General features: G+C 36.3%; 1 protein-coding gene across 4 annotated transcripts in view; it reads right to left on the bottom strand.

Annotated features, from left to right (window-relative positions):
• Nucleotides 1–27229, bottom strand: part of KCNH7 (potassium voltage-gated channel subfamily H member 7) — a 498938-nt gene that overhangs the window by 111119 nt on the left and 360590 nt on the right. For 2 of the 4 annotated variants that reach the window (XM_043894913.1, XM_043894912.1), the window contains exons 4-6: nt 23433–23861; nt 18182–18202; nt 8796–9010 (exon numbers count right to left, since the gene is read on the bottom strand). In XM_043894913.1, coding sequence (XP_043750848.1) covers nt 8796–9010; nt 18182–18202; nt 23433–23861 — 665 coding nt within the window. The remainder of the gene's footprint in view (nt 1–8795; nt 9011–18181; nt 18203–23432; nt 23862–27229) is intronic. The other 2 variants (XM_043894914.1, XM_043894915.1) reach the window with 1 other exon arrangement.

Here is a 27229-nt window from a genome sequence, read left to right as displayed (position 1 = left end):
AATTGATAAACACAAGTTACACACATTTATCTTTTTAAACATTAGCTAATAATATGAAAGCAATGCTGTCTCTCCACTATAAATCAATCTCCATTGATAAATAAGTACTAAGTTACAAACACTGTTTTGGAGTTTTCTGAAAAGTAAGTATAAATTGAGAGCACTGAATGACATGAAGACATAATGAGCATATTTACAGTGGATAAAGTTCAGTGGAAAGTGACACGTTATATACTTTGAGCTCTTTTTGTCAATTTTATCAGTGTAATTTTGCTTTTCCTGCCACTAAGTGGCATGCCACCAACAAAAAACAAAACCTTTATCCTAACAAAAAATTAGCTTAAAAAATGGTATATGAACTTAAACAAGAGATAATGAATCTCTTAAGGATCACTTTATTTGGCTTTTTGAAGAGTTTGAGGAATTTTAGAGAAAATATACCACATTCTCTTATTTCTATAGACTCACTTCTCTAGTTACTAGCAAACTTTTAATTATGATATTTTTCCATACTGCCAAATGTTACAGGTATTTTCCAATGCTCTGCTAACTTCTGAGTAGATTTAGGGGACAGATAGGAAAACAATACAGAATTAAAGAGGATATACTTTAGAGATTAAGAACTTCACTTTGGAGTCAGATGATCTCAGTCTGGAAGCTACTTTTGCCATTTACTGTGTGACCTAGGCAAGGTGCTTCCTTCTCTCTAAGCTTGATTCCTCTTCTATGAAATAGAGATGATAATAATAGTATCAACTCATAGGACTTTCATGTGGATTAAAACTGATAATCTGTTAAACCACTTGGCATAGAGTCTGACACAGTAAATGCTCAACCAATGTCACCTATTATTAAATCTGTCTTAATTCTATTTTCATGCCAACAATATACTTAAATAAATCCCAAATAATGAGAATCTATTTTAGGTTTAAAGTTGTATGTATATTTCAAAATTATATGACCTTCTAAACATTCAGAAATTTCTTTCTTGTGATCTAAGTTTCTGTGTGATTATTCTCAAAACTAATTATTTTGAGTATTCTCCTTAATAAAGCTCTAGGAAAACTATACTTGTGGACTAGTATTATCTTCCTTATTATATGTTTTTTCTTTCTGATGATCACAATATGGGTTTCTGTTAAGTTCACCAGATATTCCTTTTAAGTAATAAAGTAATAAGTTACAGAATAACTTGCTCATAATTTGGCCAGTACTATATATAAAGGAAACTCAAACTACCTTTAGTTTCATAATATGGTCTTGTAGCATGTATTATACTAGCACTTGCAAATACTATTATTATATATTCTTGTATCATTTTTCTCCAGGTAGTACTTGACTACTGGTACTAGGTTTTATGGGCTTCCCAGGTGACACTTGTGGTAAAGAACTCTACTACCAATGGAGGAGATATAAGAGATGCAGTTTCGATCCCTGGGTCGGGAAGATCACATGGAGAAGGGCATGGCAACCTACTCAAGAATTCTTGTCTGGAGAATCCCATGGACAGAGGAGGCTGGTGGGCTACGGTCCATTGAGTTGCAAAAAGCTGGACACAACTGAAGCGACTTAACACACACACACTAGGTTTTATACTTCTGTGTCTCTAGAGCCTACCCAACATATTTATCTATCAAGTGTATGTGTGTGTTTGTGTATAGGAGATACTGTTAGTCTGAATTCTTCTCTTCATCAACGTAATGGGCCACTGTTGTTTTGTTTTCCGTCCATGGAGCCCTTCATGCCCCACTATATTTTTCTGGTGTGGTCCTCAGTCAAGGAGCTACACTTCTTCCACCACAAGGATGAACACAATACTCAAGCTGGTCAATCAGAGTTCACTTTCTCAGAAACTGATGTGGACATTGGTGGAGAGAAAGCCCTTCCTATCAGATCACGAACTGTGAACATTATGTAAGACAAGAGAGTCTAAAGACATGCTTCCATCAGATGGAGAGTGAAGTTATTAATGAGAAAAGCAAGGCTGAGAAGAGAGAATTCATCAGCTATTCAAAAAATGAACATAGCCATGGCCCAAAGCATCTACCCCTGCACTTTTTGGTTATGTGACCCTATAAGCTGACTCTCCTCCTTTCATTTTTCACTTAAAATGGTTTCAATCAGGCTTCTATTACTTGCACCATTACAGCATTGACTGATAGGGCTGTATAAGACTGGTCAACAAAGTTCTGGAATCCACAGTGCCATCTTCTTAAACCTGACATTACAAAATTTGTAACAGCTGAATCTGACAACAAAATAGTACACTTTATCTAAAATTTAGCCTAACATCTAGCCTCAGTAATAAGAGAATCATACAAGGTTTCAAAAGTTCAGTTTACTTTTATGGAAAAGGGGGCAGATATAGCCAAGAATTTGATCTTTTACTGAGAACCACAGTGGAAGTGAGAAATAGATTTAAGGGACTAGATCTTATAGACAGAGTGCCTGATGAACTACGCACAGATGTTTGTGACATTGTACAGGAGACAGGGATCAAGACCATCCCCAAGAAAAAGAAATGCAAAAAAGCAAAATGGCTGTCTGAGGAGGCCTTACAAAGAGCTGTGAAAAGAAGAGAAGTGAAAAGCAATGGAGAAAAGGAAAGATATACCCATTTGAATGCAGAGTTCCAAAGAATAGCAAGGAGAGATAAGAAAGCCTTCCTCAGTGATCAGTGAAAAGAAATAGAGGAAAACAATAGAATGGGAAAGACTAGAGCTCTCTTCAAGAAAATTAGAGATATCAAGGGAACATTTCATGCAAAGATGGGCTCAATAATGGACAGAAATGGTACGGACCTAACAGAAGCAGAAGATATTAAGAAGAGTTGGCAAGAATACACAGAGGAACTGTACAAAAAAGATCTTCACGACCCAGATAATCACGATGGTGTGATCACTCACCTAGAGCCAGACATCATGGAGTATGAAGTCAAGTGGGCCTCAGGAAGCATCACTACAAACAAAGCTAGTGGAGGTGATGGAATTCCAGTTGAGCTATTTCAAGTCCTAAAAGATGATGCTGTGAAAGTGCTGCACTCAAGGTCAGCAAATTTGGAATACTCAGCAGTGACCACAAGACTGGAAAAGGTCAGTTTTATTTCCAATCTCAAAGGACAGCAATGGCAAAGAATGCTTAAACTACTGCACAATTGCACTCATCTCACACGCTAGTAAAGTAATGCTCAAAATTCTCCAAGCCAGGCTTCAGCAATACCTGAACTGAGAACTTCCAGATGTTCAAGCTGGTTTTAGAAAAGGCAGAGGAACCAGAGATCAAATAGGCAACATTTTCTGGATCATTGAAAAAGCAAGAGAGTTCCAGAAAAACATCTATTTCTGCTTTATTGACTATGCCAAAGCCTTTGACTGTGTAGATCACAATAAACTATGGAAAATTCTGAGAGAGATGTGAATACCAGAACACCTGACCTGCCTCTTGAGAAACCTATATGCAGGTCAGGAAGCAACAGTTAGAACTGGACATGGAACAACAGACTGGTTCCAAATAGGAAAAGGATTACGTCAAGACTGTATACTGTTACCCTGCTTATTTAACTTATATGCAGAGAACATCATGAGAAACGCTGGGCTGGAAGAAGCACAAGCTGGAATCAAGATTGCAGGGAGAAATATCAATAACCTCAGATATGCAGATTACACCACCCTTAATAGCAGAAAGTGAAGAAGAACTAAAGAGCCTCTTGATGAAAGTGAAAGAGGAGAGTGAAAAAGTTGGCTTAAAACTCAACATTCAGAAAACTAAAATCATGGCACCCGGTCCCATCACTTCATGGCAAATAGATGGGGAAACAGTGGAAACAGTGGCAGACTTTATTTTTCAGGGCTCCAAAATCACTGCAGATGGTGATTGCAGCCATGAAATTAAAAGACACTCCTTGGAAGGAAAGTTATGACCAACCTAGACAGCATATTAAAAAGCAGAGATGTTACTTTGTCAACAAAGGTCCATCTAGTCAAGGCTATTGTTTTTCCAGTAGTCATGTACGGATGTGAGAGTTGGACTACAAAGAAAGCTGAGTGCTGAAGAATTGATGCTTTTGAACTGTGGTGTTAGAGAAGACTCTTGAGAGTCCCTTGGACTGCAAAGAGATCCAACCAGTCCATCCTAAAGGAGATCAGTCCTGGGTGTTCATTGGAAGGACTGATGTTGAAGCTGAAACTCGAATACTTTGGCCACCTGATGTGAAGAGCTGACTCATTTGAAAAGACCCTGATGCTGGGAATGATTGAGGGAAGGAGGAGAAGAGGACGACAGAGGATGAGACTGTTAGATGGCATCACCAACTCAATGGACATGAGTTTGGGTAAACTCTGGGAGTTGGTGATGGACAGGGAGGCCTGGCGTGCTGCGGTTCATGGGGTCGCAGAGTCAGACATCACTGAGCGACTGAACTGAACTGAACTGAGAACCACATGGTGAAAGCCGATCTTTGCTCTTTACCCACCCAACTTTTCTTCCAATTCGTTGTTTTCTCTTCATCATTCCATTGGAATTTGGTAGGAATTAGCTAACCAAGGGGCTTCCCATGTGACTCAGTGGTAAAGAATTTGCCTGAAATGCAGGGGGCTGCCTGCCAAGCAGGAGACACAGGTTTGATCCTGGGTCAGGAAGATCCCCTGGAGAAGGAAATGGCAACTCATTCCAGTATTCTTACCTGGATAATCCATAGATAGAAGAGCCTAGTGGGCTATAGTTTTGGGGTTGCAAGTGTTGAACATGACTCAGCGACTAAACCACCACCACCAATACTGTACATATTAATACTAGCTTTCAATAAATGTTTGCTGAGTGAATAAAAAATACACAGATGTATGAATGAATGAGCAGATGAATGGATAGCAGCATGGTCCCTCTCAATGAGCTCATTCTATCTGGGGAGTCAAGTAAATAACTGGCTAACTAGTAATCAGCCAATGTATGATAGAGATAAGATCCAAATGGTGAGAGAGCATAACATGGGCAGAGATGAATTGTTCCTTTCACTTATGCCTTTTTTAAATATATACTTTATGGTTTATGCTCAGGGGAGTGTTTAAAACTCACTACTGAATGACTGATGAACAAAACTCTGATATCTTTTGAAAAAAGGATTGCCATACAAATTTATTAAAGGAATAAAACAAATAAGAACTTTAGATAAAGAAAACATTGCTGGCTGCCTACAGCAAATAGGTTGAGGCTATCTTGACATTCTACATTCCAAAGTGTTGCAAAGAGTCGGACATGGCTGAGAGACTTGTCACGCAGGTAGATATGTTGACAAAGAGGACTTCCACACAGTCATAACAAAGAGAACAGTAAAGTCTTTGAGTTGCTATCAAGTCATTTCTAGATATGTGGGGACAAGTGATACTATATTTTGTGTATATGGGCATTCCTTCCAGGGATAACTATGATCAGAAAACTTCACAAATGCCCAGTGAGGAAACAATTATAGGGTGTCTCTGCTTCAAGTGTTTTTTTTTTTTTTTTTGCCCCCCTCAGAGGCTATGTTTACAGGAGGAATATCTCAATATTTGATCTCCACCTTGTTAGCATTCTTGCCTGGAAAATCCCAAGGACAGAGGAGCCTGGTGGGCTACAGTCAACAGGGTCGCAAAGAACTGGAAACGACTGAGCATGCACACACATTTGTTTGGTCTGACATGTGCATAACTAGAAGGCTTACTGCTGAGAGCAAAAGAGGGTACTAGTTTCCAGTCTCAACTGTTGTCCAGTTTCTCATCATTTCTGGCTAGATTCACAGCTACCTAAGTGTTCTGTCTCCAGAATGTCCTTCCTAGCACTGTATCTACATTGGTAAAAATAAAGTGATCCTTTATAAAACAATATCCAACTCTAACCTCCCATCATCTTAAAAGGGCTTTTGCTTGCTTCTCCAACTGGGATATTTTGGAAACTGTGCGGATGGGCACGCCATGATGATTTGGATGAGAAGGATGAGAAGCTGTTGGAAAACTATGGGGCCTTGTGAGCCTGAGCCCTTCAGTGGTAAGTAGTTTAAAACATTTTCTTTTATAAATGTTAAAACAAATATCATAATGTTACAGATTTAAATATAAGAGTCGTGGGAATTTTAAAGAGAAACATGAGTCCTTAAAAGAATGCCAACCTTTTGATAGCAGCTATTGCATTTTACTCAACCCAGAAGCAATTTTTGTAAGAAAGGTAATGAAGGACCAACTAGAGGGGAAAGTTCTAGCAGCTCCTGACCTGCAATAAGCCCCTGCTCAGGCATGTATCTTCCTGGCCCAACCTACTCTTTCTGAGAAGATACTCAGACTTTTCTACCTCAGCAACTTTGTTCTTGTTTTTTTCTCCACCTGGGGATCTCATCTCTTCCCTCATTTGCTTGGCCAGCTTCTCTTGCCTTCCTGCCTTCCTTTCTTCCTTCAACATTTCATAAACTCTACTCTGCCAGGTGTTTGACTAGGTCCTGGCAAGGTGTGGATTACTGGTGACGAGGGCAGAGGAAAGTCATACAAGAACACTGATAAACAGAATAATGGCTGATGTTGCTTGTCATGTACATAGCACCTTGATGAACACTTATCATGTATCATTCTACTTAATTCTTCTATCAACACTGAGAAATAAGTTGTCCCATAACTAAAACTTTCCTCAATGTTACACAACAAATGTCTTGTCACACAATAAATGACTCAGTCAGAATTAAAACACAAATGCATGGGACTCTGTTATGCTTTTAAACATCATTTATCACCCAGTTTGATAAGTAATCTTCTAGACTAATCTTAAGTATGTCATCTCATCTGTTTTACTTCTCTGAAAGTTCCTCCATTAAAGTATAATTATTTCCCCCCAGCTGTGCTCCTGTGTTCATTATCACCATGATTTCACTGGGGCCATTTGTATATGTTTCTTCTCTCACCAGGCTCAGAAAGCGCCCAGTACAGGTGCCACCTCTGAGTCGTGGGTACATCCTCTCCTCCTAGCACAGGGGACCTGCTGAACATGGTAGGGCATGGTGGGCCCTGTAGTGAACCAAGCTCATGAACACTTTGCAAAGATCAAACTTGTCTGCCCACAGGCCTTAAGGTGTGTGTTGTTTGGTCTGCAGAAGCATTTTGAAATAGCTTGCCAACTTTTAGTAATAGTTTATTTTCAAATCTGGATTTCCAGATTCTTTTTAAAACTGAAAGATCTGAAAACATGGGTTAATCCTTCCTTCACGACCACAGTTGGCTGGAGCTGAGTGCAGCCATCTGCTCTGATCTCGCTGTAGCCTCCACCATGCCTGCTCCAAGATCATGACTACTTTACTCATTTATGCTACTGGCAAGACCCTGACAGTAAGAACTGCAACCAGACTTCTGTGCAATCTCTAAAATCTCTTACTTCCTATATATCCACATGATGACTATAATCTACAAATAGGATAATTTTTAAGGCAAAAACAATTGCAAGTAAAATTCAAAGCTATTAAAATGGTGCCGACACAACATGATTAACAGTAGGCTATTCATATACTGGCCTTCCCTGGTGGCTCAGACGGTAAAGAATCCATCTGCAATGTAGGAGAACTGGGTTCAATCCCTGGGTTGGGAAGATACCCTGGAGAAGGAAAAGGCTACCCACTCTGGTATTCTTGCCTAGATAATCCCATGGACAGAGGAGCCTGGTGGACTACAGTCCATGGGGTCGCTAAGAGTCAGACATGATTGAGCAACTCAGCACACACACATACATTCATTTACCACTGTTAAGCTCAATTTACTAATAATAAGTTAAGAAAAACAAAACACCAAGTGTAGAAAGCCTCATTACTACATAAATATCAAAATATGTATCTGAGTACGGCATGTATAATCTCTCATCTCAAATAAACAGAGACTCTTGGGCCTATTTACAACCAACTCACGGCCTTTACATGGTTGTTTCAGTTCACACATAAGACGGTATGTACAAACTACTATAGTGTTGTTTTAGTAATTACAATTACAAATCCTTCATTAATATAGTATCTTCAATGATTGAGATAGATATTAGGATCAAGTTTATCTTTATATTGTGACAGTTTATAAAATGACTTGCTAAGCAAATATACTAGGTTAAATTGTTTATTAAAAAAAAAAAACAAAAAAAAAAAGTTTACTTGACGCAAATTTTAGAGTTATGAATTCCCAACAATGTGAGTGCATTGTAAGCAAAAGCTGGGTACTGCTTAGGTTAGTATTTTGATATAATAAGTACAAATCATTTTTCTCTATTCTTTACCATAGGAATCTTGCTAGACAGTGCTTTTTTTTCACCCTAGTTAGATGTGCAATATTTATTTAAAAACAAAATATTGTTCCTGAGAAACATATTGTATTACTCTGACTTTTCTTCAACTTAGTTCGTCCCCCAAGTCCAATGACTTATACCTCACTCTACTTAGTAGCGTAAGTGCAAAAAAGAGGGCCACAGTTAAGAGTAAATCCCAATTAGTCACCTAAACCTTCAAAGACATATCCATTATATTAAAATACCATGCTTTACTAATGCAAGGATTCGTAACAAAACAATAAATGCCGAAATGTGATGAATAGCTGCTTAATCACCTCTGCAACAAAGGGAACAAATAAACCAAGCCAGCCCATTTTTACATAGTCTTGTAGTAGACAAAATTAGAGTCTACAGTTTTATTTATTTGTTACATTAGAGGGTCACCCAACATCTGAAGATAAATTGGAGTGCAAATAAATGGCTTACCTCAGAAAATGACCTTAAAAACAGTGAAAATTGACAGCAAAATAATGTCCTACCTGGGTAACCTTCTCTGTCACATTGTGTGTTCGATCTTTAACTTTGGGCGCAATAATGGTTTTATCTGAAGAAGGAGGGGATGCATTCTTTTTTTCAGCTTTGACATCTGAAAAATTCAGAGTGAGCTGTGGAATCTTGTTAATGGTGCTGTATTTGTTGAGGTTTGAATCCGACGTGGATCCCAGGAGACTTGACTTGATATGATTAAAAGGCCCTAAAAAATTGGAAAGTATTTGTAAAAGCAAGATCAGGAAAAATTAAGAAAGAGATGGTCTCGAATGACCTGTTAGTAATTCATGACCATTGGGACCCTGATTCAGATGGGACTAAATGCAGCTGGTTGCTACCTGCTCACCATCCACCATATGGAGCGGCATGTGAATATCCAAGGATAAGATAGTGCCCGAGGTGTGCACTCAGGGAGCAGATGGCAGCTTTAGCTGTTAATTGGCTTCTTTCATTAGAGGCTGGAACAGAAGAAAGAACTCTACTCCCTATTATTGTCTAAACTCTATATTCAAAGTTTCTCAAGAACTTGTTTATAACTTAACAATTATTCAAGGAAGGACTTTTATAATTTACGAATTAATCAGGGAAGGTTAAAATCATGTTGGCCATGAAATTTCTGAATAGTGTCTAACCTGCTTTTATTTGTATTACTCCCCACCTCTGCCATATCAAGTGACAAGCCAGTTGCATTCTTCATATGCTTCTATTACCTGTATAAGATACTTCACAGAGATTCTAGAAGTGTTAAGTCCAGACAGAGGAATTTCAGGTAACATTGAGAAGGACAAATATCATCTGTGTGCATGTAAGGGGTCACAAGAGAAGGAAATGGCAACCCACTCCAATATTCTTGCCTGGAAAATTCCGTGGACAAAGGAACCTGGTGGGCCCCAGTCCATGGGGTCACAAAGAGGTGGACATGACTTAGCAACTGAGCATAAGCATGATGTGTTGCATGGACTGAACTGAATAATTTGGATCCTATGTGGGATTTTTAAATCTTTCCCTTCTTTTCATTTTTTTCCCTTTTATTTAGAATTAATGTTGGCCACTTTTTGAGGGAAAAAGACATAGCAGAAGACTCTTTTGGCAAACATAGCTTACAACTGAAATGACTGTCAGTGGGTAAATGACGATAGGTGGGTTTGGGGCTGGTAGTACTCAGTTACTTTAAAAAAAAAAAAATTCTGTGCATTAGATACGCAGAATTTATTCTTGGACATTTGGATTATTTGACCAACTTTGGTCACTTATCACATTCCTTTCTTACAAAGACAATTTGGCACAGTGTCAAGATCCTGGACCCCTTCGTTGAGGATAAGTACACTGACCAGCTACATTTTCCTTTGAGATGAACCTACTGTCTCTTAGATTCCCTAGGGGCTCAGACAGAAAAGAATCTGCCTGCAATACAGGAGACCTGGGTTTGATTCCTGGGTTAGAAAGATCTGGAGAAGGGAATGGCAACCCACTCCAGTATTCTTGCCTGGAAAATTCCATGGACAGAGGAACCTGCTGGGCTACAGTCCATGGGATCGAAGAGTCTGAGACACGACTGAGCGACAAACACACTACTACTATTGTCTGTTGGTTACGGAGAGCCAAAAAAAAAAAATAATCCAAAAAGTTTCTTATACAACTGATGATATTACTTATAAAATTATGTCGCTCTTGAAGATTAGCATTAGGAAGAATGCTGTACAGACATTAACTTTCTGCCTCGAGAGTGCTTGAAACATACCAACTGCATAAATGAACTTGTTAACACATTTTGCCTTATGCTGTTGTTTCCCCTGTTCAGTATGAAGCTAGTACATTTTGGAGATCAAAATGTGCTTTATGCACTAAGTGAGGTATAAACCCTTGAGAATTAAATTTATGGATTGTGTATTTTGGACCACAATTAATCAACTCAGGTCAAAAATAATCCAAGAAAAAACTATACCCATCATTCAGTTCATATTCATCTTAGAGAAAAAAAAAATCACACTGCATTCATTTATAAAAGTTTATATTTGGTTATTATAAAATGTTGAAATGATTTTAAGAGATTTTTTTTATTTATGTAGGAAAGAGAGTATGTATTCCTTGAGGTGCATGTCTATTCATTCCATGAGTTTTACCCATGATGATGACCAAGTTTATTCAAGTTAAAAAGGTTGCTGTGCTCTCTGGGCATATATTTCCCAGTATTTCTCATTTGAACATAGATTCTCATTCTCTTTTCTATTTCTATGAGAAGAAGTATAAGAGCCCAAAGTTAGATTAATCTTCCCTTCAGATAGGTCTCTGGGAAACCCTATTGTTTGTAAAACCCTCCTATACACACCACTAATATGTTATTGTAACATATGCTAGATAGTGTTTCCTTTTTTTGCATCATTCTATGGCTATATTCCAGACCGATAGCTTAATATTTAAATTTTGAAAAATATTCTAGGACTTCAGATTTCTTAGATATTGCCTTTTCCCAATTCTGATGTCATATTTTCATTTTTTAGGTAACTTTACGGCACACATGAGATTGTAGAACATTGAGTTCAAGCATATAGTTAAACTGTATGTCAAAACCTCACCCCCACCTTTCAATCCTCTTTCTCTATTATCCTTCTATATGTTGGAATTTTGTAGCAGATGGCCTAGAAATATGAATCATCTGTAATGTTGTTAACACAGAAAGGTACCGTTACATGTACTTTGCTTGTGTTTGTGGCCACTTCAAATGAACTCCACTGAGTTTGCTGCACAGATAAGCAAATACTATCAACTGTGACAGTACTTCACCATCGGGGCATCTGTGGGGGTGTTTTTGTTACAAGGATGGGAGATGTATATTCTCTTTCCTTGAAAAATTGACCTGGATGACTCAGTGGGCATTCATGTAGGTGAAAAGCCTATTTATAATGGTCTGAGCCTTGAACCTGTTTTACATATTTTAATAAATTAATACAATGAACCTTTCAGAGCTACAACTGCCATGTATAATGAATATTTTTACAGGTTTTTTTTTTTTTTATTCAGAACTCTACCAAAAGTTGTTCACCATTTTGGAAAACCTAATCACTGGGAGCTACACTACTTATGTTATTTAAGTCACCAAAACAAAATTTCAGACTTCAGGTTACAGTCTGTGTTTGCAGCTGTGACATGCAGACATGTAAATAAAGATATCTGAGTATTTTTTTAAAACACTGTTGGAATCCAATATTATTAAATTTACAGATAATTATAGGAATCATGCTTAAAATTATTGATTAAATTTCTTCTAAAATATTTTATATTATTGATCTCCTATATATGTAAAATGATGCATGATATAACAAAAAGAATTATATATTAGTTTTTAGGCAAAAAATAAACCCTTGGAATGATTTAATAACTCCCTAGGGGTTTGCCACGATCCCTCCATAATGTCTTTTCTTTATGATAGTATCCTTGATTCACAATATTAGATTAGCTTCAGGTATACAACATAATGACTCAATATTTTTATAAATTATCTTCTATACTTCAAAATAATCACTTTACTCCCCTTTGCTGTACAATGTATTAGCGTTTATTTACTTCATACAGAGTAGTCTGTATCTCTTAGTTTCATACCCTTATGTCAGCCCCCGTCCTTCCTTCTCCCTACTGGTAACCACTAGTTTGTTTTAACGTCTGTGTTCTACTAATGTTTTGATTGCCATTTCTTCTTCTAATCCATCTTCTGGTTCTTATTGCTTATGAAGGTGAATAGTCTGCAAGGTCTTTCTTAAGTATTGGAGGATATATGTATGTCCTTATGAGAAGTAGGATGTCTTTCTCCTGCACAATGCATTATTACTGCACATTATCCCATAGGGAATCATTTTGACACTACACTGAAAAGCAAGGGCCAATTCATTTGTGAGGATATCGCACTTTCTCAATTTCTCCCCAGTTGATTTTGGTATTATTTATAATTTAATTTTGATTATTCACTATTTAAAAATTTATATATAAATAAGTCCAATTTGTCACTACTTATTCCACTAGTGGTTTTGACTTTGCTATCCCTTCACACTCCTGCTCTATCATTTTAGCCAGTACTTATATGGAATGTTTTATCATGCCTTTAATGTTATTAAAACCAAATATTTTTTCATATTTCATATGATATCTTCTAGGGTAGTTATATTTGAACATTAACATATTGATAGAAATATTTTATTATAAGCTGCTTTTCTGTTATTCCTCCTGTATAATTAAGAAATTATGTTGGCCTTTTAGAAATAGGTTATTCATCTCTGAATATCATTTTGGGATAGTCAAGTGAGCATAACAGGAAGTTGAAACAAAAGGACACTAATCTGATAGGGCTAAGAAGCCACTGGCCAATACACATCACACAAAGATTTGGCGTCAGAATATTGCAAGTTCATTGCAATCTGTATTTCATCTTCCCTTACTTTCTAACGGAAAACATTTCTAAACTGTTAGTCTGTTCTTTTTTAATGCTAGGTTTCCTTTTAAATTTATACATTTAAAGACTTCAGCAGAACTTAAAATATATTACTTAAAATAATTCACTCGTGTTTAGATTCAAAATCTATTTCATCTTGTATAACAAAGATCATTATGCTCTTCTCCACTGCTTTTGAAGCAGGTGTTTATATGCAGCAGTCTGTTAGTGTCTGCAATGATTATCATAGTCAGTTTAGGTTTCTCTGAAATCTGTCTAAATTCTAATGAAAATAACTTCCTACACTTTAATTAAGGAAGGTATTAGTAATATCCTCGTTTTACCAATTGTAAGCCTAAGCACACACAATAGGAGGCCAAAAGGGAATAAGAATCAAGCACCAGAAATTAGAATGCAGGGCTTCCTACCTCCTAGGTCTATATTAAGAGAGGCCTTGGTTAAGAATTTAAAGGTGAAAAAAAAAAAAGAATTTAAAGGTGAAAGGAAGCCTCCCTGAGAGTGATCATAAACAGATGGCATTTAAAATGCTAATGAAAGAAAAGAGAATAACCTGTAAAACAAAGTAAATGAATTTAAAGAAAATAGATGGGCAGAAATAAAGGGAAATAGTAGATGCAATGGGGATTCCAGGGTGGCTCATGGTAAAGAATCTGCCTGCCAATGCAGGAGACCCAGGAGATACCGGTTGGATCCCTGGGTCAGGAAGATTCCCTGGAGAAGGAAATGGCAACCCATTCCAGTATTCTTGCCTGAGAAATCTCATGGACAGAGGAGCCTAGAGGGTTCCATGGGGTTGCAAAGAGTCAGACACCACTGAGTGACTGAATATACACACACTAGATTCAATAGAAAATAATAAAGCTCAAAAGTATTTAGGAGGACTTGACAATTTTTAGAGAAACATTTGCAAAATGGATGAACAGACTAAATTTTCTAATATTCTAGTAGGATATAGAAAACAGGAGACCATGAAGACTAAACTCACCTAGAGCCAGACATCCTGGAATGTGAAGTCAAGTGGACCTTGGGAAGCATCACTACGAACAAAGCTAGCGGAGGTGATGGAATTCCAGCTCAGCTATTTCAAATCCTAAAAGATGATGCTGTTAAAATGCTGCACTCAATAAGCCAGAAAATTTGAAAAAATCAGCAGTGGCCACAGGACTGGAAAATGTCAGTTTTCATTCCAATCCCAAAGAAGGACAATGCTAAAGAATGTTCAAACTACTGCACAATTGCACTCATTTTGCAAGCTAGCAAGGTAATGCTCAAAATCCTTCAAGCCAGGCTTCAAGAGTACGTGAACCAAGAACTCCGAATGTACAAGCTGGACTTAGAAAAGGCAGAGGAACCTGAAATCAAATTGCCAACATCCATTGGATCATATAAAAAGACTAAGCTAACAGTTGGATCAAGCTCAAATATATAGGTGTCTGATTAAATATAAAATAAGCCAGGTTCCAGCTACAAAGAAGTATCTGCATTTAAAGATCAAGCTACAGGCTAAAGCAACATCTGGGAAGAATTTTAGATCAAAGGTATTTCAAATTTTTATGATGAGGTTATTTGAATTTATCATGAGTTACAAGATGCTAATGGAGAAGGAAATAACAACTTACTCCAGTGTTCTTGCCTGGAGAATTCCAGAGGAGCCTGGTGGGCTACAGTCCATGGGGTTGACTGGATTAAACAACCCCACTAAGCAACTAGCACACATATGCACACAAGATGTGAAAGGAGAATATATTGTCCTCAAGATGCTGCTGGATTTCTGATAAACTTTTGAAAAAATAATGCTATTAAAAAAAAAAGATTATTGCTCTTGAGAGCCAAAGGGAACAGAAAAGGAAACCAAAAAGATTAAGGGTGATTTCAAATCATCTTTATACAGTATTTCTTACAGCATGAGTTTATTTGGCTAAAGTTTAATAAAACCTAAATTGCTGAAGTGGCTTAACATTAAAGAAAATGCGAATGCAGTATTTAGTAATTGGATTTTGTAAAAGACCACTGTCATTAAGTATAAGATAACCAGTTTGACATTAAAAATATATCAGAATTAATCACCAAATTATTTGTAATCAATATCCATATTGTTTGTTTCTGTGCATGACATATACTTTACAGAAGAAAACTGTCATGACTGAAAATCAATTTGTAAATTCTTGTAAGATCACAAACACTTGGTAACAGTCAATGTAGCATATGAGATAAAAGTTATATTAAATCAGTTGATCTCCTTTGTGTATCTGATAGCTTTTGTGACTAGAGGGGAGGTGAAAGGACTCATATGCCAGATTCATAGATGACTTGGAAATTGAACATACCGTTGTCAGTGGAGTATAGAGTTGTTTGGGATAATGAAGAGGTAGAAGCTATACAGAGGTAAACTTTTTAAAATGACTTACTAAGTGGTGTAAGTGGGGTTAATTTTTATGGTGACTTGGGAAGTAGAATAAACAGAATAACCACTAGAATTGAGTTTATCTTTCACATATTAGAAAAATTGTTTAAATATATGATGTACACATTCACACATACATATAAGCAGCACGTGCAATTTATTTGAATTAACTTTTTCACTCTTTGATAATGGGTTATACTTTTGTACACTCTTAAGTCTTATTTCAGAGTCAGAGTGTTAAGGGAATTTATTAAAGGAAAACAAAATTGATCCGAAGAAAAAAGGTGAAATGGCCATTTTAGCAGAAAAGATTTGAGTATCAATTTGCTGTTTTTGCTGTGATGTTACATAAAGAATAGAAGTAACCAACTAGTATCTCAGTCCACTCAGGATAGATGAAGGGAAAACAATTACATTTCAGCAAGGATTTAAATTAGCTTTTGTATAGGCAGGAATAATAGATTTTCTAAGAAAGTTAAAGAATGGGATCCTCTAGAGATAAAGATGCTTCTACCACCTGTGCAAGAGATTTCACCAATATTCTTGCCTAAGGGGAATAAACTAGATGATCTTAAGGCCTTCCAAGCACATTTCTAAATATTTTAGTTTGTTAAAGAAATTGTTTTTGGTTAAGTCAATATTGAAAAAAGATATAATTATGTATTTGCATACAGAGATGTATAGAATTGTTTATTTTTAAAAATTTTCATTTAAATATGGTTTAGTAACAAGGCCCAAAAAATTTTAAAAAGCACACTTAATGCATTGTCCTGTGGCTAATTAGGATATTAATTACTCTGTGAAAATCTCAAAGAGCCAGGCACTTAAATATTTTTAAATAGTTTTCAAAATCAGAGCCTGAACAAATAATAAAGACACTGGAGGGCACATTTACATTAAATTTTTAATGAAATTGCTCATGTTTTACCTTTTAACTTTATAAATATTAATATGTGAAAACTTTCTAGAGTGGGTTAGAGTTTCTTAATCCCAAATTCTGACTTTTATGATTCGTTTTTATTCAAAGACTATTGCTATTAAAAAATGGAGGACTGAAAGAATGGGTTGGAGATTAAATGGCTTATGCTATAAGGAAAAAATGAATTAATGTAGCTTGTATGACATGAAAACTATGTGAACTACTAGTCTGAAGATTAGTAAGCTCAATTTCCTGTTTACTGAGGAAAATTATATTTGTTTCTCACTGCATTTAAAGATCACTGGAAAATTAATGTCTAATAATTTATTGCTAATTGTTAAATACTAAAGCCAGTCATGTTTCACACAGGCCAGTTGTCGTGAGCTGTCTGTATTCTGTTTTTTGAGGTTATGTTCTGAATTATATCAACTCAAATCACTACCCACAGCTGACACTAATTTGTTCCCTTTTAGAAATCTCAGTGGAAAGGCCAAGGATAAAATAATCATGTATATGAAATTCCATCCTGTAATTGGAGGTCACCTGCACAGACCCTTTTGAAATACTTAGAAAATGAAGTTAGGATAGAGAAAAGCTGCCATGATTTCTCTTATTTTCAAATTACCTGGGATGCTGATGAGAAAACATCTTTAGTTTCTAGTGCTCTTAATTCAGAATCATCACCAGCTCTGAATTAGTTAGGGAAGCATTTGAGAAATCAATATACAAAACTTCACAGTGATCAGAGTAGAGTGACATACGGAAGAGGCCAAAACAGTGATCTCTAAGTAACGATGGTCACTGATGGAGACGTGTCCATGCAACACACATGCACAAATGAGTATTGTCACCATGTGGACGCCCACAGCAGCATGCAGAGCGTATGCTACAGGACTAAGTTCCAAAAGTTTTCAATTGGATGAGAATAATGTGATTTTCATATTTTGTGGTTTTTGCATCTAGTACAATAAAGTAGAAAAACTGAAGTGAATTTTCTATTTTTAGTCAGATCCAGGTTTATTCAGAGGTATTGCCCAGTTAAACCTACATTAGCTTCAGATCATGCTAGTGATTTCAGACTTATAGAGGACACAATTAAAAATGATTGAAATGTTATATAGAAAAATAGGAAATGACTATCATGCATATACAGTTTACTACTACAGTAAGCTTAAAACCATACCCCCTGCCATCCAGGAACGTGAAACTAGTTTTAAGGAAACAAAAGAGGAACAAGTGAAGTGATGCTGTCATGTAGCACTTTGTTTATTTTATTTAATCTGGTACTCAAAAAAGATTTTTTTTGGTTGAAATATATTTAGCTTAATATTTGCTTCTTTCCAAATTATTCAAATGTTTAGGAAGTCTTCATTGTCAACCTAGGCTTATACTCCTTGCAGGAAAAAGGAGTTCTTAATCATTTTGGTGACACAGTTGAGAAAGTAACAACATCTCCACCAAAATCAAGCCATGATGTCTCCACCAGGCACCTGGACTCACTAAGGGCAGCATGATCTTGCATTGAACAGGGCATAGAGCAGGCAAGTTAACATGCCGAGTAAGGGGGCAATTTAAGCATCAGATGATGGAACTTGAGTTCATACATTACCTTTAACATTGCGACCATTGTCTGTTTTGAGCACGTAAGGAAAAAAAGAGAGAAATATGAAAACTAAAATTATGTTATATGCACTGAATATCCTCTGTAACAACAATCACAGAAAATAGGATGCAATGATTGAAAATGTATCTTTGAAATTAATATCCTGTATTCTTCAACCAAGTAAGATGCATATGCTAAAAATAGTATCTGCCATCATAAGCATCTGTGTTCAAATATGTGAAACATTAATCTCACTTAATTTCAATGGATCCCAAGATCCAGATATTATAATTATGACTATTTGGAGAAAGCCATATCTGTATGCCTAGAGTTGGGTAAAAACTTTCAACACATCAGAAGTCAATTTTAGTGTAGCTTCAGCCACCACTTACAAAGAACTACACAGCATTTTGTATGTTAAGTAATGTTTTTCATTATAAACTAAACTAGTGTGCTAATAAAAAGTGGTTCTAAGACAATGGTTTAATAAACCAACTTGAATTATTAATCACAATTTTATGAACAATCCATGTCACAAATGCTCTTCAATGTATATTTTGAAAATATGAAGCAGCAGTCTCAGAGCCATTCTTAGGCAAAAATAATTATAAGAAATCAGTGAAAGATTTGACTGTTTAAACGTAATGTGAGATTTAAAAATTTATGTTGTCCACAATACAGTCAATGTACTACCTAGAATTTTTAGGAAATTTGTTTATATTATAATGGGTTTGTTTTCAAATTTCAAAATGGAGTGTTTTCAGATTTATTTTGAGATTAGTAATCTGACATTGTTACATATTGCTGCTAACAAAATATTCATTACTAGTTTTGAAACAAACAAGCTTAATATTAATGACATCATGTTAAAAACTTTCAAATATAATCAAGATTTGAAAGATATGTTGTCAACACATGTGCTAGTGCTATTCATATTTAAAATCTTGGGATATATCATAATTGTTTCAAATTCAACAACTGAAGCAATTTCAATAGTGTGGTATACTGAATTGCTGTCATAGACATTATCTCACACAGAGATGCACAAATAAAATAGTGACCTTATATGTCAATGCTCTGCCCTCTTTGAGGGACTATAAGCAGCAAATAGGGCTAATGGAAGAGACTTTGAGTACAAGGAATTAATTATCTCCATCAGAAGCTGGGCTCAACAATCATTAGGAAAGTAATAACTGCTTGTGAGCAAGTAGTTAAACATTATAACTCTATTCATCAACCTGGAAATCACATGTAAAGAACTGTAAGTTCCAAAGACAACTGCCCCACAGTGATATTATATAGTTAATGCTGCATTGACATTCTGAGACAAAGCATATGGTCTTTGCATTGGTGCCAGCTAAGATCTTCTTGTATAGATCTGCTAGCTAAGATCTTCATGACAGTATAAGTGCAGAAATTAGAATAAGCCTTTAGAGTCTTGTAGCAGTTTGACAGAATAATTTTACATCTGTTCAATTTAATAATACAAGAATTGGGGCTTATATTTTTATGTCTATTTTTTAAAATTTCATTTTCCATATAGTGCATTATTACTGTATTTACAAATATATTTGTTTGTGTAGGAAAACAAAAACAAAAACTTCTGGTCCTTCACCACAAATGGTTTGATAATTATGGTTCTAAGGTATTTGGTAATGTAGATTAGGTGAAAAGATGATGTAAAATAATATGCACTGATATATTTGCAAATTATTTCAAGTTCTATAAAATAACCTATATAGGAGAGAATTTTCTTCTTGAGTGAAGAGGCAACAATTGAAATCATTAAATAATTATATAGAGTCATAAAATTAAAATCAGTTTAAAAGCTTTCCATCTTCCTTATCAGTGCCTCAGTTTCTAAAGCATATTAAATTATATAGCTTTAGGAACTGTAGTTTCTTCTATACTAATTAGAGATTTTGTATCTAAAATTGCTCTAGTGGTGAAGTACAAAATACCTTCTGAATTATCAATTGGTATTCAGAAGCCGACTTTAGCATCTGTAAAAAAAATGATACAGATTTTGAAAATAATATAGCTTGGGTGGGAGAAGAAAACTGAGGATGATCTCAATTGTCCATCCTTGTCCATAAATAAAACCTGTACTGAGAAACCCAAAATACTAACATATCATTTTCCCATAATTGCATCAGTAACTGTGTGCTAAATGGAGACTACATAAAATTGAAAACAATAAAGTTATATCATGAAATCTGATCTAACTTAGTACCACTGTCAAAACACAGGTTAAGTCTGTACCATGCACTGAATATGCATGATTTAATATTGTTTCTGAATGCTATTGCACTGTAACTCGGGTTCTAGGCAATAAGGCCAGTCTCTGAAAAGTCAGTATGTTTGCTAAAGAAGACTACACTAAGTGGACTGACTAACTAAAATATATGCTGGCCATTTGAATTACTATATTGGACTTACTGTTCCGCTATAGGATCCAGCGCTTAAAGACTAAATTTCAGAAGTTTCTTTCAGTCAGGAGATAGTGAGCATGATGTGACTAGATGGTACAGAGTTTTAGACAATGATCTGGTTTGAAAATTGTTCTTGACTTTATTTTCCTTTTTCCTTTTGACTTTCTTTGGACTAGAGAATAAAATAAATGTGTTAATTGCTCTTGTACCATATCAAATCTATCTTACAGAAAACTGTTCTTTTTATTTCTGTGATACTGATTTATCTCTCTTTGAATTTTTTCTTGTTAATTCATTTTCTTTCACCTCTTCTGTCTTCTCTACTTCACTGCACTCTTTAAATAGAGATCTCTCACATGATTCAATCCTATGATTTTTGTTTAAATTGCAGAGTACTAATGAATAGATAATTCACTACTGCCTGATGTGTATGGTTCTGTAACACAATTCATGAGCATGATGCTCTTAAAGTCACATCAATGCTTACTGAGTTCTTGCCACAAAACCAAAGCCATGGAGCCAACCATGCTAGACTTTCAGCACTAGAGAAGCTCTCGACAACATCATTATTTGTGTGTTTATCTAATAGCATTGAAAGACATAAAATGTGGAATGAATGTAGAATAATAAGAAATAATAATAAGAAATGCTATCATATATGTAAACACTGTTTTACACACTTAGGTATGAAATCATTTAATTCTGGTTTGGAAAGGAGAAACGGGTCCTTATGGCTATGAGCGGTAGTGTGAGAAGGGACAAAGTGGGCATGAGTATTCCCAGCAGAACAAAGCAATGAAGGAAGAAAATGCATGAGATACTTTTGGGAAAAGGTGATTATTTTTGTGCAGGTTTAGAATTGAGTATATAGAAGGGGAGGAAATCTTGCAGGGGCTAGAAATGAAGCTTGAAAAAACTATGGTCTGCTGGATAAGTGTCCAGTACCCTACACTAAGGAGCCCCGTGATCAGATTTATGTTTTAAAAAGGAAACCAGCAGTACCATGGATGATGACAGGCACTCACAGGAATAAATACCACAGAGAGGACAGTGGGCCTCTCCAGAACCCAAATCGTAGAAAGTGAGACTAATGCATCCATGCAGTGGGTGCTGTGGAGCCCTACACCAAGGTCACAGGTGTGGAGCCCTGTACCAAAGTCAGAGGTTAAAAATCTCTGGAACTGACCAAGCCCTATAGCAACTGTTGCCATGAGTCTCTGGATCAAAACCAGCCAGTTCCCGACTCCAAATTAGGTAAAGTACCCACCCTATTATCCGCCTTATATCATCCTGGTCAATCACCTAATGCCACCATTCCAGTAGAAATGTCTTGAGACTATAAAAATTGGCTGCCCAGCTGTGAAAGGGTTTGGCTTTCCCTTGAGCCAGCCCACTGTTCTAACAGTGTCTCCTAATACACTTTATTCTCTTCTAATTTTGCCTCATGTCTGGAAATTTTTTCCAACATATGCACAGACCATGACAGATACCCTGAATCTTGGACCTCCCTGGAGAAGTTTCAGTGATTCAACATTTCCTTGCAGCAAGGTTTCGTGAAGCATACATTAAAGAACAACAACACTGAATGGATGGATTGTGGATTCTGGAGACCAGTCCTGGGTTTGAAAGTGCTTCCCTGGTGGCTCAGATGGTGAAGAATGTGCCTGCAATGCAGGAGAACTGGGTTCAATCCTTGGGTCGAGAAGATCTCCTAGAGAAGGGAATGGCTACCCACTCCAGTATTCTTGCCTGAAGAATTCCATGGACAGAAGAGCCTGACAGGCTACAGTCCACAGGGCTGCAAAGAGTCAGGCACAATTGAGCGACTAACACTTTCTGGCACTTCATAAATTTCATGACCTAGGACCAGACATTTGTGTAACATATCTAAGTGTTGTGTGCTAAGTCACTTCAGTTGTGTTCAATTCTTTGCAACCCCTTGGACTGTAGCCCACCAGGCTCCTCTGTCCATGAGATTCTCCAAGTAAGAATACTGGAGTGAACTGCCATGCCCTCCTCCAGGGAAGCTTCCTGAAGTCCTGATGCAGGGATTGAATACTAGTCTGTTTTGTCTCCCGCATTGGCTGGCAGATTCTTGAGACATCAGGGATGCCTCTAAGTCTTAGTTTCCTCATCTATTAAATCCTGGACTTAATAATAGATTCTAATTCATAAAGTTATTATAAGAATTAAATGAGTTAATGAGTATGCCTCATACATGTAAATACTCAACAAATGTTATCATTATAATGTTAAAGCTGAGCTGTTTTTGTTGTTCTAAAGAGGGCAGAGAGAAATAATGAATTTTGACTTTGAATTTCATGTTGTTTTTGGTTGAGCCCCTTGCCCCTTCCTATCTCTTCCCTTCCCCCAATTAGTGTATAGCTTTCTTATCACTCAGTATATCATATTTCATATACCTTTTCCTTTTGGAAAGAGTTGGTCAGTAAAATAGTCCTATGATCACGCACCACACTTTTTGACCAGTTCTTGACTATTTACTAAATGAGCACAATGCATTAAGTTTGAGATGATAGTGTTATCACCTAAACAGACCTTATGTTAAGCATTAGTTATTTAACAGTCGATAAAGTAAGCAGATAATAGTTATCATTCTACATCAATAAAGAAGCCAGAAAAAAAAAATAGTCACTAGGATTCAAAGAGGAAATCAGTAACAATTCTGCAGAATTGATATTTTTAATAGGTTCTACTCACATTTCTTCTTCACAAGTATAAGGATTAGTGTTGAAATAAAACACTATACAGAAATTACCTTTCTTTACCCCAAGTTTCCATATTAAAAAAAAAAATTACTAACATACCTTCACTGGCATGTCGGTCTCTAAATATGCTCTTGGGATGGACATTGAATCCTTCTATATCATGAACCGAGGAAGCCCTCCGGATACTACAAATGCTTTCCTTTGATCTGGAATGAGTCAGCTGGGAACTTGACTGCAGCATGTCAGGGTAGAGTCGGTCCCATTGCCTTTTGGGAGAGGAATGGTCAAGAGGTCCGGAGATATTCACCAAGGGGGAACATTTGCTGGGCTGTATCAAGGCTTTTGTATCATCTGCTTCTGAGGGGCTGCAGCTCTCTTTTGTGGGAGACTTTAAGTGCTTCATGGCTACGGAATCATCACTGTGTTTAGATGACTCAATCACTACCACATCAGGATCTTCTTGTGGTAAGGACTGCTTTCTGTAAGTGAGAACTCTCAGACCAGGGAATTTGAACCCAAAGAGTTTCCCTACAAATGGAGATAGGAAAGAACATTATTACACGACAAAAGATATATTCCTTCAAACAAACAAACAAACATTGTTGACACATATTTAACTACCATGTAAAAGATTATTAACAAATACTTAAGTTATTTACAGTTGGAATGTGGTTTATGGTCGAAAATGTCTCTGGGACTGATATGAATTATCATATAAGTTGTAAGAAAATAGTGAAATGATTTTACCATGTTTCTGATGGTTAGATATAGTCCAGTGATACAAAAGCATTATTTGGATGACTTTTTTGTTTTAATAAATTACAAAATATATTCACTATACATCCATTTGCTTAAAGGGAAACAGCATTGGAGTACAGTTTAGAAGGAAAAAGAAAGGATGGGATACTATATGTAAAAGGGCCAGACACAGGAAAGATTATAGTGGATGTGTGTGGGAGGTCTATGGAAGGGAGGATGCTATAGTATTGGAAGTGTAGGAAAGGGAATGAGGTTGGAATGTGGCCTGACATATTCTAAAAGATTTATATTGGATGATATTGTTAGTCTAGTGTTGATGTGAAAAGTGGGGTCAACTGTGTTTGAAACAGTCCTTATTCTGCTTGGAATTCCTGAAAAACGTTTGGTTTCAGAGTGGGTTGTAAACATAAGAATTTCTTTGTCCTGATTAGTTTTTGTTCCAATAGCTAAGAATATGGCATGGAATGTTATATGTATCTCAGAATGGTTGATGCTTAGAAGGACAACTAAACATAAACATTAAAATATAGATATTAAAAATTAAAAAATTAGCTAATAAACACATAAATTTACTGGTGTAAAATATGCAAATTAAAACAAGATAGTATCTTCCATGCTTAAACGTATAGTAAAATGAAAACAAGAAACATAACATCTAGTGCTGGCAAAGAATGCTGACAAGCATTCTGATGCTTTGCTAGTGGAACAGCAAACTGGTACAAATTCTTTGGAAAATCATCTTACAACATCTATGAAAGTGAAAAAAATACAATTTTCATATACACTTTTAATTTGACTCAGAAATCCCTTTTATAGGATACTACAAATGCACCAAAACAAAATGCAATCATATTATCCATTAGAAGGAGAATAGTGGAATAAATTATGGCATTTTTATACTTTGGAATCTTATGATGTTCTTTAAAAACAAGAATATGCATATGCTTTGATTAGATGGTTACTCAAATATAGTTTTACATGAAAAGGGAAGTTTCAGTTTAATGTGTTTATGGTGACATTAATTCATTAAGAATAATAAAACTTTGCATTTGCCCATAGAAGTCATATGGCAGTAGAAAAAGATGTGGAAAAACACAATCCACAGTTTTAATGTTGATTGGGTCAGTGGGTTTGGAAGTGTGGGAAATGTATTGCATTTTTCTTTATATATTTCTAATGTTTGTTTCATTGAGCATGCATTCTTGTATAAGTTAAAATATTAAAAAGGTAAAGCTTATACTCCTAAATAAAAGGATAAGAGAAAACATCCAAACAATACTGTGTAAATCAAAGATTTTCTAAGTATTGTCTACAAGAAAATGCAGATTCTGTTTTCTGTTGTCAGTCCAGTAGTCTAAGTCCACATCATTCCATGGCTTTACAATCACATGCTGGGTTTCGAGTCAGTCAATTGGATTATCTGGGCTATGGTATTTTCTACCTCCTTATATTCTTTTTTTTTTGTGGCATGTGGATTCTTAGTTCCCCAGCTAGGACTCAAACTCATGCCCCCTGCAGTGGAAGCTGAGAGTCTTAAACACTCAACACCACAGAAATCCCTCCTTAAGTTCTTTAAGTGTCATGGGCACCATTATCTTTAATATATTTACCATGAACTTTACCTCAGTGTATTGAGAATCATTTTAAAACATGGAAGAACACTCAAAACTTATGAGCTTTTCTGCATTATATTTAAGTATAGTCATCCAGTGGATGGTCTTATCTATGCATATATTTTCAATTCCATCTTGAAATTCCATCACTCAAATACTTATAAATCTATAACTCAAGCCTAGACTTATTCTCTTACCTCCAAAGCTGTGTTTTTAATAGCCTCATCAGAATCTTCACTTAGAAGTCTTCAAAACACCTAAAAATCCTGTAACAAATCTGATCTCATGATCTATCCTCCAAGTCTAACCCTTATTTTTCCAGTGAATGGCATCACAGTCCATCTAGTTGTATAAGCCTGAGATGAGTGCTACTCTAGTAGTTACTATTCTGTCTTACTCCATCCTCCATATCCAATTAATCTGCTGTGTTCATTTTACCTCTTGAATATCTTTTTAATGTTTTTACTTCTTTTTATCTCCACTGCTCTCATTCTGTGGAGATAATCACAGTTCACCTGATTTCTTGCAATAAGATACATATAATTTTCCATATTTGCATAATATTGTCTATCCTTTAAAAATTATTAAAAACAAAAACAAAAACAACTTTTGACCACATAGCTTGTTGCTTAACCTTTTACTGCTCCCAGTAAGTTCTCGCTTTGGGTATGAAGATAATACTAACTCTACTATCTGAAGCTTAATTTTTCCTCCTTCCTTTCTAGGATCCAGCCATATGAACTTTATAATTCTTCCAGAGGTCTGTGCTTCTTTTAGATTCAGGGCTTCCTTGTGCTTGATAATTTTCACTCTTCCTACTTAGTACATCCTTTAGGATTTTCTTTTTATGGAAATCTGTAGCACTTCTTTCTTCTTAAAAAATATATTATACTGGAGTATGCATGTGTGTGTGCTAAGTCACTTCAGCTGTGTCTGGACTCTGTGTGACCCTGTGGACTGTAGCCTGCCAGGCTCCTCTGTCCATGGGATTCTCCAGGCAAGAATACTGGAGTGGTTGCCATGTCCTCCTCTGGGGTATCTCCCCAACCTAGGGATCAAATCCTTGTCTCTTATGTCTCCTGCATGGGCAGGCAGGTTCTTTGATTAATAATGTTGTGTTAGTTTCAGGTGTGGAGAAGGCAATGGCACTCCACTGCAATACTTTTGCCTGGAAAATCCCATGGATGGAGGAGTCTGGCAGGCTGCAGTCCAAGGGGTCACGAAGAGTCAGACACGACTGAGTGACTTCACTTTCACTTTTTACTTTCACACATTGGAGAATGAAATGGCAACCCACTCCAGTGTTCTTGCCTGGAGAATCCCAGGGAGGAGGAGCCTGGTAGGCTGCCGTCTATGGGGTTGCAGAGTCGACAGGAGTGAAGCGACTTAGCAGCAGCAGCAGCAGTTTCAGGTGTAGAGCTGAGTGATTCAGTTATACATAATCTATAAAAACATCCTTCAGATTTTAGCTCCAAAGTCATTTCCTATGGGAAGCTCTTCTTTCCTTCAGAGCTATTAGTATCA

The sequence above is a fragment of the Cervus elaphus genome, chromosome 33, assembly GCF_910594005.1.
Source record: "Cervus elaphus chromosome 33, mCerEla1.1, whole genome shotgun sequence".
NCBI classification, from domain to species: Eukaryota; Metazoa; Chordata; class Mammalia; order Artiodactyla; family Cervidae; genus Cervus; species Cervus elaphus.
The sequence above is the reverse complement of the archived record's forward strand: the minus strand, read 5'-3'. Positions and strand labels throughout refer to the sequence as shown.